The sequence below is a fragment of the Cyprinodon tularosa genome, unplaced genomic scaffold (genome assembly GCF_016077235.1).
Source record: "Cyprinodon tularosa strain WSP-4 unplaced genomic scaffold, ASM1607723v1 ctg143, whole genome shotgun sequence".
Lineage (NCBI taxonomy): Eukaryota > Metazoa > Chordata > Actinopteri > Cyprinodontiformes > Cyprinodontidae > Cyprinodon > Cyprinodon tularosa.
The window spans coordinates 475,302-494,901 of NW_024038254.1; the positions used below are offsets into that span (position 1 = coordinate 475,302).

The 19,600-nt window shown below is 37.6% G+C and overlaps 1 protein-coding gene across 1 annotated transcript in view; it reads left to right on the forward strand.

Moving 5' to 3' along the window:
• Positions 1-19,600, forward strand: part of LOC119779131 (protein eva-1 homolog A) — a 105,850-nt gene that overhangs the window by 27,505 nt on the left and 58,745 nt on the right. Inside the window, exons 2-4 of the mRNA XM_038278665.1 lie at positions 1,027-1,250; positions 3,226-3,349; positions 6,213-6,365. Of these exons, the coding sequence (XP_038134593.1) occupies positions 1,027-1,250; positions 3,226-3,349; positions 6,213-6,365 (501 nt within the window). The remainder of the gene's footprint in view (positions 1-1,026; positions 1,251-3,225; positions 3,350-6,212; positions 6,366-19,600) is intronic.

Below are 19,600 nucleotides of genomic sequence, written 5' to 3' on the forward strand. Positions count from 1 at the left end.
GCCATTCCAACATTTTGGTATGCTGTGATTTAAACTATTCCTCTGTAGCTCTGGCTGTACGTTTATGTTTGCTTTCATTTTTAAGGTGTATTGCAACTCAAATTTCACTATGCAGCCTATGTTTATGTTTTTTATCTCTGTCTGTATGTTTTTAATTTGAACAATAACTACTGTTCCTTTTACCTGAAAAAAAGGCCATTCCCATAGCATGATCCTGCAGCCACCATGCTTTATAGCGAGAATGGGGTCTTACGTGATCTGCTACTTTCCCACAAATCTTTTTTTTTTTGCTTTTTTTGCTTTTCAGCCAAAAAGTAATTTTTTTGTTTCAGCGAGAGCATGTTCTTTGTCATCGTCATAGAAGCGATGCACCTACCCTTTTTTCCCCTGATCCAATCTGATTGATGATCTTATCCGATTCAACTGTTGAATGGATTAACCATATATCTCGCCATGTGAGTGAAGGCTTTAGCCTTGATACAATTATTGTTAAAATGAAAAATGTGACAAAGGATACAAATAAGTTGAAAAATAAGTAGCAAAAAGAAATAAATAACAGTTCCATGTAAAGTGCACTTGATTAGATCTCCAATATCCGATCTCAAATCCCGATATCCCATTGATTGGTCAATATTGTAGTTGATATCTGATCCAGGTATCAGATCAGTTCATCTAACCTATAAATGTCAAAATGATGATAGAGTATACAAACCATTTCATTAGCTGAAAATGTTTATTTGGTTCTTTATCAGCTTCTCCCTACTTGAATGACTGCGGGTGTTTAAAATTATATTTGTAAATGTAAATCCCTTTATTGTCTCACAATGGGGAAATTCATTCTCTGCATTTGACTCATCTCCTTGGGGAGCAGTGGGCTGCCATTGTGTGGCGCAATCAGGGGTTAAGAGATTTGCTCAGGAACCCACTAGGCCAACACTCCCCAAGGATAGTAGAGAAATTCAACAAAAACTTTGCTGTACCTAATGTAACGTTTTTTTGCTGTACTTGTATTTTTCTGTTTTAAAGGCTACCTGTCCAAAGTGTTAAGGAACTACACTGAGCAGGCCTGTGACGGAGAATTACTGTCTGTTCGCTGCCCACCTCGCACCACCATTACTGTCCAATCAGCTTTCTATGGTAGAAAAGGTCCTTCTGATCCGAAACAGTGCCCTCCAACCTACCAGGCACTCCTGAGCCCCTATCGCTCCCAGGAGAAAGATAGATACTGTTCAGTCTCCACTGCGCTTCAGGTAAGTGACCAATAAAAAAATCACAATTGTTGTTAAGCTTTAGTACAGCCTAAATTCAGTCACTCTATTCAAGTGACTCCCCTATTTTTCTGTCAGAATTTAATTCTGTCTTTGACAGTGCATATCCTTTTCTCCCCCTTTTAAAACATAAACAGACAAATTTTTCTTAGAATTGATGTGGCAGAATGTGTCCCATATGGCGGTCAAATTGGCCAAGGGTTAATTTTTGTAGAACCACTGATTATATAACACTTTGTTGGGGAGTTTTCCGGCAAATTACCCACTTTAAATTGAAAGGGGTTTGTGTATTCCCATGGCACAATGCAATTTCATGGAGTTTACGCTTCAGCATCCTTTCCCAAATTAGGATGCGGTGGGACTGAATGCCTCACTTTGCAACACAGACACAAACACATTTGTTTTGTAGTCATTCAGCTGTTAGCTTCATTCTTGGTTGGCCCGGCCATTTAGAGTCAAACACCCTCCATTTCTACTATTGATCAGTTAGACATGAATGCACAGACACAGAGGCTGCTTTGTATGGAAGTGAAACATTGACTGACTGATATGCCACCCACATGAACATTACTGGGGAATCCCTCTGTACCACCAGTTATTAACTGCAGGATTGTTGGCTTCATTGTGAAAATGTCTGTTTATAAAATGTTGAGTTTATGGTTGCCCAATAGGAGTTAATATTTCCCCCTTTTATTACAAAGTATATTTACTATCATGGAATATATATTAATAACATTTTTCACAATTAAATTTACACAGCTGAAAAATCTATAAACATCTATTGCTGTAAATTTTTGTTCTATAACTTAATCTTAATATCATAATTGACAATATTTTTTCAAATTTTTGATTTAGTTTTGTTATTAGTAAAACCTTCCAAAGATGCTAAAATCATCTTTAACCTTTTTGGTTATACACCAATATGCTGCATCACTGATATTACAGTTAACACAATTATATTTAACTACAGCTATGCTTTTGTAATCTGTGTAGAGGTTTAGTTTTCCCTAGCTAAAGGTTGCATTTCTGTCCTGTGATTTATTTATTAGGTTTGCTATCTAGCCACTTGTGGTTATGTGATAAAAAGAATAAGGCTTTAGGTTTTTTTGCACTACCGTTATTCCACTATGATGCAGTCTACATTATATTTAAATACCCTTTTAACTAAAAAGAATTATAAATAAACGAAAAATAATAACCATAACCTACATAATATACATTCATTGTAGATGCACACCTAACTTTATACTGCCATCTCGCACAAGGAGGAAAGTAAGGGAGAAATAAAAATGTATGTGATACGCAGACTGTAATGTTATGATCTCTAAAGTTAGAATTATACAAAATGGGTCATTCCTGTTTTCAAGATTTGATTTAAAGGGTTCATGCAAAATTGGAATGCAACCATATTTCCCCTTGAGTTGGGATTACCGGTAGTCCAATTTATCTAGTTCTATATTGCCCGCTTTAAATCTGAAGCAGCTGTTTAACTTTAACAGCTTATTAGTATGTTTTTATTCAGGTGAGACCTTCAAAAACATCTTCCCCAAATCATAAAAGTCCATGACACTCTAAGAATATTAAAAGGAAACATAAATCAAGTGGACCTGTATAAATATTATAAAGTTATGAATAATTTGAGTTACAATTTACAGGAATTGAGTAAAGAGTCTGATTTTAAAATAAAAAAACTCAGTTTTGTGGTTCCTTTGTGTTATACTGCTAAATGTTTTCAGTTGGGTTGCAGTAAGCTAAAATATTATGAAGCCAGAGAAAAAGAACAATGTCAACAAAATAGAGGAGTGGAGCTTCCAAAAATTCCTGCTTACCTTTATTATACCAGCCTGTTTGAAGTTGGTTTTGGTTTGCAAGCTCCACATTTCACCATCATTTATTGTTTTCCCTCTAAAGCCATCTTTGGTCTTCTCCTGCTCTGTGTCACTCTCTCCGTCTTTAGAAAATGCTGGATGAGTGCCAAGACAGAAGGAGCTGTCAAGTCCTTGTCAACAGCCGTGTGTTTGGAACGGACCAGTGTCCTGAAAGGAGTAAATACCTCATTGTCTGGTACAAATGCAGACCTAGTAAGTCTATCATCACAGTCTCTGAAGTCTTTGTCCTTCTCTATGTCTCTTAGACCTTTTTTTAGACACCTCTAAATATAGGAACTTTAAGCATTTGTTTTTATCTTTAAAGTTTTTTACACTTTATTTAATTGGGAATTTAAGTAATAGATCACCACTATGGAGCGCACAATTGTAGAGTGGAAGACAAAATTACATATACTGTAGGTTATAGTTAAAGAGTAAAAAAAAACAGTTAAAAGTTTTGTACTTTAAAAACTTTAAAGTACTCGCTGGAAAATCTCCCTGAAAATCGCACAGTGTACGCCCGGTTTAAGCATAGAGTTTTGTTTAGGGAAATGTAGGCTAATAATCTGTCTCTAGATGTGCCATACAGTTAGCTTTGTATTGTGAAATACAAACAGTATTTCACAAAGGGTAGATTGTAAATCCTCTTCATTTACACTAATTTTTCTGTATCTGTTAAGATTTCTTATTTTAACAATAAAGAAAGCCTCTGTATGACTTTCCTTTCATCCTTTGCTCCTCCTCATCTGAACCAGCAGGTTAAGAGGAGCACTTCAGAGGTGAGTTCCAACAGTGCAGTAATCCCACCCAGATTTCAGCCTCCATTCAAATTTGAGGGATGTGCTGAGCCAAGCTGCACTGAGCTGTGTAAAACTTCTCGCTAGAGTGACCACAAGTGAGCAATAATCCACTGATCCTCCTAGTCCCTCCACTTTTTCTTTCTCTACCGGACGCCAGGGCTAATCAACAGCCCTTTGTTTGGTGTCACTTAACCAATGGCTTTTCTGTGGAAGAAAGAAAGGCCACATGGGGCGTTGGTGAGGTGTGACATGTAGGTGTCACTGCCTCTGAAAGGAAAGTCTAATGGAGAGTACTGCAAGAGAAGAAAAACAGAAGGAGAGAAAGAGAGTGTGAATCCATCTCCAGGAAATATCCTGTCCATTTTGTCTGCCCTCTTTCGTCGACATTCCTGTTCCGCTCCCCACATGGAAGGAAAGGGGTTGCTGTTGTGTTTTGATTTACAGGCCAGTGGACCTGCTCCTTGCTGTCACAGGTCACTTTGGCTGGATGTGTTTGAGGAATGCCTCAGCATGATTCTGCACGCTCACTCATTAATTTTCTTTTGTCTCTTTTTTCTCTAGAAATATAAGTCTGTTGGCAATTATCAGAAGCTATGCTCAACATGTGAAAAAAAATAGAAATGCAGTTTCATTTTATGTATATATAAAGTATATACACTCACAGGCCACTTTATTAGGTACCCCATGCTAGTAACGGGTTGGACCCCCTTTTGCCTTCAGAACTGCCTCAATTCTTCGTGGCATAAATTCAACAAGGTGCTAGAAGCATTCCTCAGGGAGTTTGGTCCATATTGACATGATGGCATCACACAGTTGCCGCAGATTTGTCGGCTGCACATCCATGATGCGAATCTCCCGTTCCACCACATCCCAAAGATACTCTATTGGATTGAGATCTGGTGGCTGTGGAGGCCATTTGAGTACAGTGAACTCATTGTCATGTTCAAGAAACCAGTCTGAGATGATTCCAGCTTTATGATATGGCGCATTATCCTGCTGAAAGTAGCCATCAGAAGTTGGGTACATTGTGGTCATAAAGGGATGGACATGGTCAGCAACAATACTCAGGTAGGCTGTGGCGTTGCAGCGATGCTCAATTGGTACCAAGGGGCCCAAAGAGTGCCAAGAAAATATTCCCCACACCATGACACCACCACCACCAGCCTGATCGTGGATACAAGGCAGGATGGATCCATGCTTTCATGTTGTAGACGCCAAATTCTGACCCTACCATCCGAATGTCGCAGCAGAAATCGAGACTCATCAGACCAGGCAACGTTTTTCCAATCTTCTATTGTCCAATTTCGATGAGTTTGTGCAAATTGTAGCCTCAGTTTCCTGTTCTTAGCTGAAAGGAGTGGCACCTGGTGTGGTCTTCTGCTGCTGTAGCCCATCTGCCTCAAAGTTCGACGTACTGTGCGTTCAGAGATGCTCTTCTGCCCACCTTGGTTGTAACGGGTGGTTATTTGAGTCACTGTTGCCCTTCTATCAGCTCGAACCAGTCTGGCCATTCTCCTCTGACCTCTGGCATTAACAAGGCATTTCCGCCCACAGAACTGCGGCTCAATGGATGTTTTTTCTTTTTCGGACCATTCTCTGTAAACCCTAGAGATGGTTGTGCGTGAAAATCCCAGTAGATCAGCAGTTTCTGAAATACTCAGACCAGCCCTTCTGGCACCAACAATCATGCCACGTTCAAAGTCACTCAAATCACATTTCTTCCCCATACTGATGCTCGGTTTGAACTGCAGGAGATTGTCTTGACCATGTCTACATGCCTAAATGCACCTTGGTTGTAACGGGTGGTTATTTGAGTCACTGTTGCCCTTCTATCAGCTCGAACCAGTCTGGCCATTCTCCTCTGACCTCTGGCATTAACAAGGCATTTCCGCCCACAGAACTGCGGCTCAATGGATGTTTTTTCTTTTTCGGACCATTCTCTGTAAACCCTAGAGATGGTTGTGCGTGAAAATCCCAGTAGATCAGCAGTTTCTGAAATACTCAGACCAGCCCTTCTGGCACCAACAATCATGCCACGTTCAAAGTCACTCAAATCACATTTCTTCCCCATACTGATGCTCGGTTTGAACTGCAGGAGATTGTCTTGACCATGTCTACATGCCTAAATGCACTGAGTTGCCACCATGTGATTGGCTGCTTAGAAATTAAGTGTTAACGAGCAGTTGGACAGGTGTACCTAATAAAGTGGCCGGTGAGTGTATATTGAGTATTTTATTGTTAACTTGTCTGTTAAAATGTATTTTTCTTTTTCACAGATGAATATAAAAGTAAGGTTGTCTGTGAAGAGGAGCAGATGAGGCTTAACTGCAAGCAGGGTATGCAGATCTCTGTTTATTCTGCCATGTTTGGTCGAACTCAGCTTGGCACACTGGAGTGCCCCCCCTACTACAGCAGGGCCCCATCAGTAGGTGAGACAATTTATTATTATCAGTGTCGTCTTGCAGGTCATTTGGAAGTTTCCTTTACACACTGTTATGGTTGTAAAAGCTGATGCTTTTCGTTGCTGAGATTTAGCTTACAAGGCTAAGTTCCAAGTTGTGCTGACAAAACTGAATGCTAATAATGTAATAATTCTTTGCTTATTACAAATTTTTCAGTCAATAATTTGATAATAATAATAATATAATATCCGTAAGTGTTTTTTTCTTTTAATTTTTACATAAAACAACACTTTTCAAAATCTTCTTGATGAAAATCTTAGAAGTTAGATATGCTCTTTATACTGTTACCTGTGAATAAAATACAGTCTAAAAGTAGTATTCACAATATTGTTTTTTTCTCTTTACTTTCATCACTAATACATGTCTGTTAGACAAAACATTGTTAAAGAATAGGTTCATTTTCATTTTGGTGTTTGAAACTTTAGAGCCTGCCATAGTAATGATAATTTCTAATAAGAATGTTCAAATTTAACATAATTTACAATTCCTCTAAAAATGCTGACTGTTACGACAGTTTTGGTAATTTGTTGATGTTTAGATTAGATTTAGATTTAGACAGATTTATTTAGTCATTTTTGATGTATATGTAAGGTTATGATTCCCTGTCTTATTGTCCATCTGCCAAAAGATCACTGACAGATTAGAATTTCTCTTATATGTGTTTTGCTCATGGAAATGCTTTGTGCAACAGGAAAAAGCCCAAACAGACTGTTAAGTTCAGAGATGATATTGGTGACTTCACACAAAATCACTCAATTTACAGTTAGTTCTAACATAAAAAAATAAATAAATAAAATTCTGGCATAAACTGCATTAAAAGATGCAACATTGTCATTTCACAAGCTGACAGTGAATGAATATTTTTTTATGTTTTAGATCATGTAGTATTATCAAAATTTAAATTTGATATATGAAAAAAAACAATGAAAGACTTTGTTTTTATCACCTTCTTTATATTTAAATTACCAAAACAATGAGATCACTATGTCTTTAGAACGATTTGAGAAAAACTGCCCTTGTTAAATGATATCTTACCTATGAATAAATTATTATTAATTTTTTAATGATGAAATCAATGCATCAGCCAGACCTGCTCTTATATTAAATACACTGCTCGAAAGAAATAAAGGAACACTTTGAAAACACATCAGATCTCAATGGGGAAAAAAATCATGATGTTTATTTATACTGATATGTACTGGGTGATGTGTTAGGAAACAAAAGGATGCCACATCATTTGATGGAAATGAAAATATTCAACCTACAGAGGGCTGAATTCAAAGACATACACACGACATTGATTGTGATGGGAGACACAGTAAACCCTCTGGCAATGGCACGTATTGATGTGCCATCCTGGAGGAGTTGGACTGCCTGTGCAACCTCTGTAGGGTCCAGCTAGCGCCTCATGCTAACAGTAGTGACAGTGACTCTAGCCAAATGCAAAACTGGTGAAAAAAAGTCAGAAAAGATGAGGAGGGGGAAAAATGTCAGTGGCCTCCACCTGTAAAACTATTCCTGTTTTGATGGTCATCTTGTTGTTGCCCCTCTAGTGCACCTGTTGTTAATTTCAACAATTTTAATTAACACCAAAGCAGCTGAAGCGGATTAACAACCCCCTCTGCTACTTACCTGACCAAATCAATATCCCAGAAGTTTAATTAACTTGATGCTATACTCTGATTACAAAGTGTTCCTTTAATTTTTTTGAGTAGTGTATTTCCAAAAAAATAAAAATAAAAAAAGTAGGAAAATTGATACATTGCCCATAATTTCTCTCTTTTATGTGTAATTCATCCCACCAGTTCTCAATAAGAAAATGTTTGCTACTATTCAATCCATCATTAAAGGACTGTCTAGAAATGTGCTGCAGGTGGCTGCACTTTGGAGTAGCTCTGCTAGCTTTTCTCTGGCATTCTGTATTCTGGTTTCTGCATTTGTGGATCAGAGTTTCTTTGTGCTTCTGTGTTGAATGCTGTAAAGCCAAAAGGATTTTTATTGATATTTCTTTTTCTCCCTTTTTGGATACTTTTGGTGATGCATAACCAAAGTAACTACAGTAAGTTCACATTTTACCCCCGGAAGCAAATGATAAAAATCTGTAAAGCTGTAATAATACATCAACTACTTCCATGAGTACCAGCTGAGTTGAAAAGGAGGTGCTAGGGCTCTGAGCAGGAGCAAGGAGATGAGAGAGGAACAAGAAGTTTAAACCATCTCTTCCATCAATCATTATGGGAATGTGAGATCTTTAGGAAACATGTTAGAAGAACTCCAAGCACTTGCAAAGACCCAGCCAAAAAACAGCGTTATGTGTTTTACTGAAACATGGCTCCCAGATCATATCTCGGACTCAGCACCCCGGGTTTCTGACCAATACATTTATGATATTTATTGCTTGATTAGAAGAAAATAGGGGACTTCTCTTTAGAAATTCTTTTAACCTGCGGTCTAAAGTAGAACTCTCTCTCTACATCTCTTCTCTTTAAAATGGACCATATGTAAAGGCAAGGCAAGGCAAATTTATTTGTATAGCACAATTCAGTACAAAGACAATGCAAAGTGCTTTACATGATTAAAATACAGGAAGATAAAACAGAATCAAAGCAAGTAGGAAAAAATAAAAAAAAAATTAAAAAAAAGGATGCCTTTAGCTTTTGGCTAACAAATGACATGCATGATAGGCAGAAACGTCTATGATTTTTAAAATCTGACAGACAAGTCTTGTCAATGTAAACTCTTGCATGTTTCTTCATCTTTTAGAGATCAACGAGCCATGTTTACGGTGTTAGTGGATTTGCATTGTTATGACAAAAACTCATCATAGTCATTGATAAAATGTTTCTGACATGCAATATTGACTGTGGGATTGTGTATAGATATGTTTAAACTTATCCCGATGTGTCTAATCACCGGAATTTTAACTTTTTCTGTGGGTGGATTCCATTGGAGCTGTAGAAAAATCTTAAGGAAGATCAGTGGAACAGTATGTACCTCAGCTCAACTTTGACCTTCATGGTAAAGGCTGTATTTAAACAAAGAAATTAATTTGACAACATTTGGCTAATGAGGCTGTTAAATACCTAAAAATAGAAGAAAAAAACTCAGTGATTCACTGAATCTTTGTTTTGAGAGCCAACTCTTTATGAATTTCGCATAGAAAAGACATTTCCTGAAAACGTTTTTTTTTTTTGGGGGGGGGGGTTGTGAATTCGTAAAGCTTTATAATGTTGCCATTATAATCTAAACTTTTGAAGGAATCACTCTGATCTGAATGTCATCTATTTAAACTGGTTTAAACTTGCCCTACAGTTTCTGGGCAATAAAAGTACCTTTCATTAGCATAGTTTAGCTTTTCATTTTGTCACATTGTTTTGAAAGCATATTCAGATAAATAAAAAACATGTCTCAGGGTAAAGGATGTAAGACACTCTCAAACATGCAAACACTGCCAGAGGAATGGGGTGGAATGCAGATCAGATGTCATCCAAAGTGCACATTCTGGCCTGTAGAAAAGGACATATTTAGTTACCGTACCTACAAGACTGTATGTGTATGTGCACATCTAAGCACTCATATCCAAAAGAGCGCTTGACCTTGTTACAGAGGAATGCTAATGACTCTAAGGTTAGACCTACTATGACCATTAGTGCGGCTACTGAGGCATTGTCCCAGGAATCTCATTGGCAACCTGCTCATTTAATTAGCTGCACCTTTGTCTTGTTATTGCTTCGCAGGAAATGAGCACAGAACATTCTGCTATTGATGCACCTGTTTTTCTACATCTCGTTTAGTCTGAAAGCTAAGGGCCATTTTTAGATGTTGGGTCTAAAATAATAAGTTTTTTACAAAGTTCTTAGGCCAGTGTTGACAGCTTGACAAAAGTATCATTCACTGACAAATATACAGAAAAGCTCTCTGTACTTGTATCTATTTCCTTTTGTATGCTACATGGACACCAATGGCTCAGTTAAAGGGTTCGTCAAACAAATGGACTGAAACTAAGCAAAAGGTAGCAGGTGAATTTAGGTGCCTTAGGATTTGGTTTCAAGAGTAGAATCAAATACAGTAGCTCTCAACATGGAAACATGGTCTCACAAAAGAGCAGCTCTTTCTTTTACTCTCACAGTGTGTGTATGTGTATTTGTGGGTGTGTGAAATCCAGCCATCCATAACCACCTCCCAAGGCTGTTTCAGACAGACTTGTGGTTCTTTTGTGGGATTTCCCCTGTCATCTCTGCCTTTGATGTGGCTCTCATGTCACCTGGATCAGGAAGTGAGTAGACCTTGAGTGACAGCCTAGTTACAGTATTAATTATTCCTAAACTGTTTGCCCCCACAGTTTGGTGTGGTTTTTCATTTACTGTAAGTCTAAATAATCTCATATGTTTGTTTGGGACTTGCGCAATTTTTTTTTTAGAATTGTTGATATGTGTCAGAAGCAGAACTTACAGCAATCCTTACGGTATAGGTTTATTGTTGCCTGAGGTTATGCAGAGAGTTACTACGGTAATTATTATACAGATAGCCTTATAAAGTCATCCAGTTCCTGCCACCAATTTGCGTCTTGATTTAGGACTGAACTTTGACTACTGCACCGTTGTTCAAGGTTTGATAGCATGTTTTGGTTTGTTACTCTGTTTAATTGACTGCAATACAGATTGTACAACACAATTCATCAGCGACCCCTCACATCCCAACCATGGACTGTTCTACCTGCTGCCCTCTGGGAAGGTTCTGTAACAGCTTTTTCCCTGCTGCCATAAGACAGTTGAACTGTTGGAACATTATGCTTGCACTACTGCAATTTACACCATATCTGTCTATTTGTTTGGCACTGCTCTGAACCTTCCACACCAATGCCTTTTCATTCTCTCCTACACAGTTTGCATTTTGCACCATGGTTCTCCTATACTGTTTACATTTTTTATCACTGCTGCATGTTATAAATGGAAAAGTTCATTTTTTAGTGCTAAGCTGCTGCTCATCCACTGTCGTAAATCTGTATGTAACAATATGTCGTTTTGTATACACTGTGTATACAAAATGACAATTAAGTTTGTCTAAGTATAAGTTCTTTTGTGATCCATTCATCCACACATAAACACTGACAACATGATGTTCTCATCATATGTATATGAATTACAACACTAATAGCTAGCCTTTTAACATTGTATCCCACCTTGACTCACATGACAACATGCAAAAAAGTTACAAGTGGTATTAATACTTTTGCAAGGCACTGTTGCTAAAGTTTACTGGTTTACTTCAATTCTAAGCCTTTGGAGCATACATCTGGTTACTTATTAGATATCAAGCTCTGAAAATGTAGAAGATAAAGACACAAGCAGGTACATGAACTGTGCTCACATAACTAAAACCTCTTTGATCTCTTCTCTTTTTTTTTCTTTTTGTATGGTGAGGAGGGCAGCTTTTGGTGATGAAGGAGAATCCTCAAAATAGAGGGGCTTGCCTCAGTCTTCCCCTCTCATCTGCCACACTAAGATCACACACACTTCTTGACATCTAAATAGCCCCCCATGCTTGGCATGCAGCGTTTTAGACATTTTCCCCCTCCCTTGGGGGAGACCATTGTGCTTTCACTTTTGAGTACCTGCTTCAAAGAAGATATTTGAAAAATTTAGACTCAGGCTTATCGCTCTTTCAGGCAACAGTTACCCTTAAGATGCATGAAATTCTTTACAGTGAAACATGGATTTTAAAGTCTATTCCAGTTGAGAAGTGAAATCTGCCTTAATAATGATTTAGTTGTAGATTATTTAAACTAACCTAAAACCAGTTGGCTCTGTTTTGCTTTCCCATCTCTTATGTAAATGAGGGTGTGTGTTATTCACTTGTAATTTGTGCTTGTAATTTCAAAAAGAATGTTGATTTATTAACTACAGAAAAATAATCTTATGAAGAGATGGACACATTTAATTAGATTGTGGAATGCAAACCAACATACTACCTGAATGAGTTTAAAGATTAGTTAAAATGAGATTAGTGTAAAATACATATGAGATAACTAGCATGTGATATATGTACAGTAATAAAAAAAATTGCATTATCATGACCATGGCTCCCCTTAGGGCTGCATGGCTCCCCTCGGGTCTGCGTCCTGAGCCCCCTGCTGTTCATTCTGATGACACACGACTGCGTGCCCAGGTTCAACACCAATCACATCGTGAAGTTTGCAGACAACACCACAGTGGTGGGCCTCATCAGTCTGTACTACAGAGAGGAGGTGGATCAGCTGGTGGACTGGTGCAGAGACAAAAGCCTGATCCTGAATGTGGAGAAAACGAAGAAGATCATTGTCGACCTAAGGAAGAACCGGCCTAACCACGCTCCACTGCTCATCAACAGCTCAGCAGTAGAGGTGGTCAGCAGCATAGATATCCATAATAAAGGCTAGATGTCTCGTCCGCGCTGCTGGCCAATGGGGGTCGACGTCCGCACGTGGCGGCCATCTTGCCACAGGCAGCTCGCTCATTCGTAACATTGTGTTTTAAAGGCGCATGTACTGAAATAACCATAACTTCCTCAATTGTCTAACGATTCTCAAACTGTTTGGTTTGTTAAACAAAAGTCTGACATGTAGTTATGATACTGCACACTTATGAATAATTATAACCATGGAATTTCATATGAAAAGAACATTGAATAGAACATACAGGTGCAATAAATATACACATGCACAAGGTATTTATGTTAAATCAATATATGCTATTAAAACTCAGTGTACTGAATGGCAACATGATATATAGATATATATATAGATATCTATATATATATATAAATATGTGTATATATATATATATATATATATATATATATATATATATATAAATATGTATATATACATATTTATATATATATATATATTTTAATATGTATATATATACACATTTATATATATATATTAATATGTATATGTATATATATACACATGTATACATATATATATAAATAAACACTTTTATTTGGGTGTGATTAATTATTTCACAGTCCTAATTTATTTATATTTACATACATACTTTTATAATATGAATATTATTGTTATAATAAAATATGGAATACTGACAGAAAAGGCTTATTGTGTGGCAACCTCTTGGTGTAGAAGCATAATCCAGGTTTCAAATTAAAGGTAACACTTTGAAGTTTCATGTAGACTATTCGGATTATATATCAGGGGTAATTACACAAAAGTTCCTATTTTTAAACCATTATAATAGTGACATTTATTTGCTGTTAAAATTGGTACAATAGTCCCCTTCACAAGTATATATAGATGTAGCATGTTGAAATCCCCACCTACACTACTGTGATGGTATACACATGGAAGACAGAGATTTAAAAAATGACCCAAAAAACATAGCTTGGCTAATGCCCTTTGAAAAGGAAGGTTTTATTGAGCTTCTGTATAATGTACAAGAGAGCGTTGTCCACAAGGCCATCAAAGCGGACAGGAAGGTAGCTGTGGTCATGTACTAGTGCAGGAATGTCAGCAAACGGGGATGGAACATCTTCTCCTCCTGCTTACACATTATATAACCTGCAGAAACAAAAACAAAAGTGACCAACAACAATCCACGGTGTGTAAGATTGGTATATCAATATGTGATTAAATTTCAATGATACACATGCCCTTTGAAGATGAGCTGGAAAGTTGAAAATGTTTGGCACAACACCATCTTTAAGTTGTCCAAATGAAACTAATACAAACTTATAAAAGCTTTGAGTCAACAACAGTCTTGTAATACTATTATGTCATAGCAAAAGTCTGGCATCTTCCTTTTAATAAACCCAGCAAATTCCTGTAACATAATGTAAGATGTGTTGACAGACCAAATCGATTGGAAATCATGTTAAATTCTGCCTCTTCCACTGATGTAAAGTTGCTGGTTAACGTTAGCAGCTAGCTAAACTGTAACGTTAGCTGCTAACTTACTAACGTTAGGTCTCACTTCGTAGCTTCTTGTTATTAGCCAGCTAACGTTAGGCTAATAATGAAAATACAACAATACTCAGATTATTGTTATTAGCCAACTAATAATTACAACCACATCCACAAAGATTGTAATTTACACCAAAGATTAATTGTCATACAATCGTTATTGGTGTCAGTAAAACCTATATAATTGACTAATAATCTCAGCCTTGATAACTTGCGCAAGTAGCCGTGATGCACAACTATGCTGCGCGATTAAGTCATTTTTCGACAAGAAAATCTGCAATTTCGACATGTTCAAGCATCAAGAATAATAGCCACGTTCATAATGTTTGTAAGAAACCAAACTGTTTGTAAATCCGTCAAGAATTCAGTGAGGTAAGAGTATTTATGTTCGTGCTGATCACTCACCTTACATTAGGTACCGCAGAGCACAACAGAAAGCCTGCCTGAGGTAAGATGGCCGCCGGTGATGCCGTTTGAGACTCCGCCGTAAGACATCTAGCCTTTATTATGGATATCTATGGTCAGCAGCACTAAATTCCTTGGGATGAACATCACAGACAACCTTAACTGGAATGTAAACACCACCTCACTGGTCAAAAGGGCAAAAAAGGCGTGTACAGGCCTTACTTCCTGTGGAGAATGAGGAGAGCCCACCTGCCCCCACCCATCCTCATGACCTTCTACAAAAGCACCATAGAGAGCGTTTTGACCAGCTGTCTCACTGTGTGGTGTGGAGGCTGCAGCACCTCAGACTGGAAGAAATTGAGAAGAGTAGTAAGAATAGCAGAGAGGATCATTGGGGCTCCTCTTGCCTCCATTAAAGACATTTCATCATAGTGCTGCTTGTGCTCAGCCCATAACATCATCAATGACCCCTCACACCCCCACCATGGATTATTCTCCCTGCTGCCATCTGGGAAGAGGCTTAGCAGCATTCAATGCAGGACCAGCAGATTCCGCAACAGCTTCTTCCCCACTACCATCAAACAGCTGAACTGTTGAGAAAACTCTAGTCATGTCACAGACTCTCCATAACACCGACAACACCTAACCAAAACACTGCATAATAATTCCAGTTTGTGAAAATATATAGGGTTTTAGTTATAACATGGTACAGGTACAGCATTGACTGTTACCTTACACAGAGATTTTAATTGTAATAATTTACATGCGACAGCTGTTTTATTCTGTTATTACAAATCTAATGTAATGTTTGATCTAGGGCTGAAACAATCGCATTAATCTTGATTAATTAAAAGTTGAAATAATCGTCAACTGTTTTAGTAACCAATTAATTGTTTAATGGAGAATAGACTCTGTAAAACATGCCTTTGGCTAACAGAGCAACCCACTTAGAGCAGCAATTATATCAAAATTGTGAAAAAACGTATGTAAGCATATTGCATTAAAAAAAAATAGTCTTCTGTCAATATGTTCAGGCCAGAACTCCTCAAGTGGAAACATTTTAGTTTCACCTGGTTTAATTTAGCCAAAAATCATCTTAAAGGAACTTTTGGTTGCACAATTAATCAAAAAAAGAAATGTCAGAATAATCGATTTGCAAAATAATCATTAGTGGCAGCCCTAGTTTAATTTACAGTATTTTGTTTCGGCTTTGGCTGTTGCTAAGTAAGTTGATGATGATAATGACGACGACAATGATGATGATGATGATGAAGACTCAGCGACAGCTTAATACAGTGAGGAATCTAAATGTGGAGAAGATGATTTTATGGAGTTTAAACCAAGCATTTGAATGAAGATGAAATGGTGATTTTAGTTACTTTTAAGTATGTTTGCTGAGAGAGTATTTCAGAAACTTTTAGACTTCTATGATTTTCATACACAAGAATCCTTTTGGAATCGTAGAGAACAATTGGAAAAATATATCTGCTGGCAGTGGTATAGAAGAAAATCCCTTCCTTAGAGGTAGAGGTTAGATTAATCCATTCTTGTGTCAGTGGTTCCAGCTGCTGCTGTTGTCATGCTACGTGAGATATCTTTTCAGCAGTGTTTAACCTTAGCCAGGATTAAACAGCATTGCCCACCTGAGTACTGAATTAGAACCACAATGTAATGTACCCAACCTTTGACAATTACTCCCAGCAGGACTACGTAACATGTCACACAGCTCCTATCATCTCAAACCCTTATCAAAATTATCATAATCAAAATGATATTGGGTTTATTATACTCCATTGTCCACAGTTGTTCTACACCCATTTGAAAATGCTTGGAATGTGGTGAAAGAGTATATTTTTACATCATGGATATGCAGTTAACAAATTTGGAGCAAATACATGTTATCATGTTAATGTGAACCAAAACCTCTGGAATTTCGTAGACACTGTCAGTCTAGACCAGAATTAGAAGCAGTTCTGATGGCAAAACCATAAACTAAGAAAGTGGCAGGTAAGTTTATATGCATATGTTAGATTGCCTGACAGGAGTGTGTAAATGTTCACCGGAAGCCTCCCTTTAATGAAGCACTGTATGTAATATAAAGCGAGTCAGATTGGATGAGGAGATAGGGATCTATGACAGTCTTCTTCAGCTATTGTTTTGAAATTCCAGGTGTATGCAGGTGAAGAAAACTTTTTTTTGAAGTTGATGTGAATATACTTAAATTAGCATTTGTTTTTGTATCTATTTCCTCACTGTATGAGCTAAGAAATGTGTTTGTGAAATACAAGCACTTTTACCTGACAGCCATTCTAAGAAATGTACCAGTGTTTACTTTTCTCACATTACAGTTCCTTTGCTTACATATAAGGGTCCTTTGGCAAGTGAATCCCAACAATATGCTCCAGTGCACACAAGATTGTTTTTTATATGTTATTGTTCTGGTTTGTTATCGTGCAAGAGGATGGTAGCATGTTAAAACAACGCTTTGAGACAAAGGTGGGGGAGGCCTGTACACAATCTAGCATTGATTCTTGTTACAGTTAGGTGCAAAGTTAGAAATGTATGATTGATGAGTGATGTGGCTAAAAGAGCTGAAATGCTGCTGGTACAGGGTAGCATATCAACACAAACTATGGTAGTATAGAAGATGGAGAAACTAACAGTGGGAACCTATTTGTTTGTTGTTAGTATTGGTGAATGTAACCAGTTAAGTTTTAGTAAAAAATATTTGACACTTTTAGTTTGCGAATTTAGCTTGCGTTTTACTGTTCTCTCAATGTCTGGATTCTCTCTGGGTACTCTGTTTTCCTCCTACTGTCAAAAAAACATGAATATTAGGTAAATTGGTGTCTCTAAATTAGCCTTTGGTGTGAGTGTGTGCATGGTTGTGTGTAATGTACTGGTGGCCTGTCCAGGGTGTACTTTACATTTTACTCATGATTATAGCTTTTTTATACCAAGAGCTGCATTTATGGATTACGACATTGTAATATCTCGTTTAGAGCATTCTATATAGCATTGTTTAGGCATCTAAGAACATTCTGTGACTGGATCATTTTAGTTTTCCTTTCCTGTGGGGTGTCACAGGGCTCGGTTCTTTGCCCCCTTCCTTTTTCTTTGTATCTGGTTCCATTTGGCCTGTTTTTAAAAAGCAGAAACCCCCCTCATTTTCATTCTGATGACAGCATAGTATGTTTTACAGTTAACAACAGGGCTCATTCTACGTTTCCAGTTTTTTTTTTTGTATTTGTCACAAATACAGAGGAATTAAATTAACTCTGCATTTAAACATTTGCATCTGGGGAGAAGTGGGCTGCCATTGTGCAGTGTCCAGGGAGCAGCGTGGGGTTTAAGGTCTTTGGGCAGAGTGGCAGTGGGGGTTGAAATCAGAACCTCTGGTTTCCAAGCTCAATGCCCTAACCACTAGGCCGCCACTACCCTTAAAAATGCATTTTATGTTTGATTGTCCTCAAGGACTATGAGGCTCAACATGCCTTAACTTTCTAAATGTTGATGATAGAATGACAGAGGTTGGTAGTCACTGAGTGTCCAGTGGATCATACTCTACAAACCCTGGACCTCTGGCTTGATACATTAAACCTAGTGTCACTAACCGTTAGGTAAAATTGGATTAATGATTTAAATCTTGACAGCTAATTTAGTTTAGTGGTGAACACCTTTTATCCACTGAGACCTGCCTAAACAGAGACTTATTTTCATTTAACCTAACTTTTAATAGGTAATCTATGCATTTTTAATAGCTTACCTCAATGACTGTAACACTCTATGCTTAAGTATCTCATAAACATCCCTATCTTGTCTCCTGCTGGTACAGAATACTGTAACAGGTAACTAAACTAATCGATTTGTCCTTTTTAATTTCCTCTTGTAATATTTAACTTTTTTATTTTTGTGTTTTACAATGAAAATGACCATGTATTTGTATGTATATGAGGTTACAGTGGGAACGATGGAACCTGGAGATGTTCCCTTACTCTCTCATTTAATGCACCAACTCTGATCTAAATAGGTTAATTATTCCAGCTTTTAACTGCCATTGAGATTCATAATAGCACCGTTACAGACCATGTTAAAAATTCCCTATTGACATTATACATATCTACCAGATTGCCCTCAAAGTCTTCCTGAATGTGACATTTGACCTCTGACCTTGCCCGTAATTCATTGTGGCCTGTTGACGTGTGAGCTGTGTCTTAACCAGCTTTTTCTCTTTACCTTTGGCATTTTTTCCTTCTCTGTCTGAGGCCCACCAGGGGAGACGGTGTGACAGCCTAGTGTCCACTTTCAAAGGCTCATTTCCTCCTGTTTTTTTAAGGGGTTTAGATGGACTATGGAGGCCTGAGAGGCATTCATGCAAAACGGGGACCAATTCACATTCCCACAACACAAACAGCGGGAGTTTTTCCTGCCTACAGTAGTTGGGATCATTGTACACCTATTTTAAATATTACCAAAGTATGTCTTAAGACATTAACAATACGAAAAAACACTAGAATTAAGTTATTCTGAATTTCACAGTTTAAAAAAAAAACTGATAAGGATTTTTTCCCCAGCATTATGAAGATAATAGAACCTTTTACTGGATTCAAAGTGAGCTTAATGCTCATCATGACCTTATCTGTGAACTCACACCTTCATGTTGATGAGAGCTGCAGATAAGAGGTTTTGGAAAGTTTGAAGGTGCTTAGGGATGATGTATGAGAGGCCCATCCATCCTTTACTCTCATCTCCACACACAAACACACACAGATGTTGGATCATGTGTCCTCTGGACAATGTAGAAGCTTTCTGATGTGGACACACATCAACATAGAGA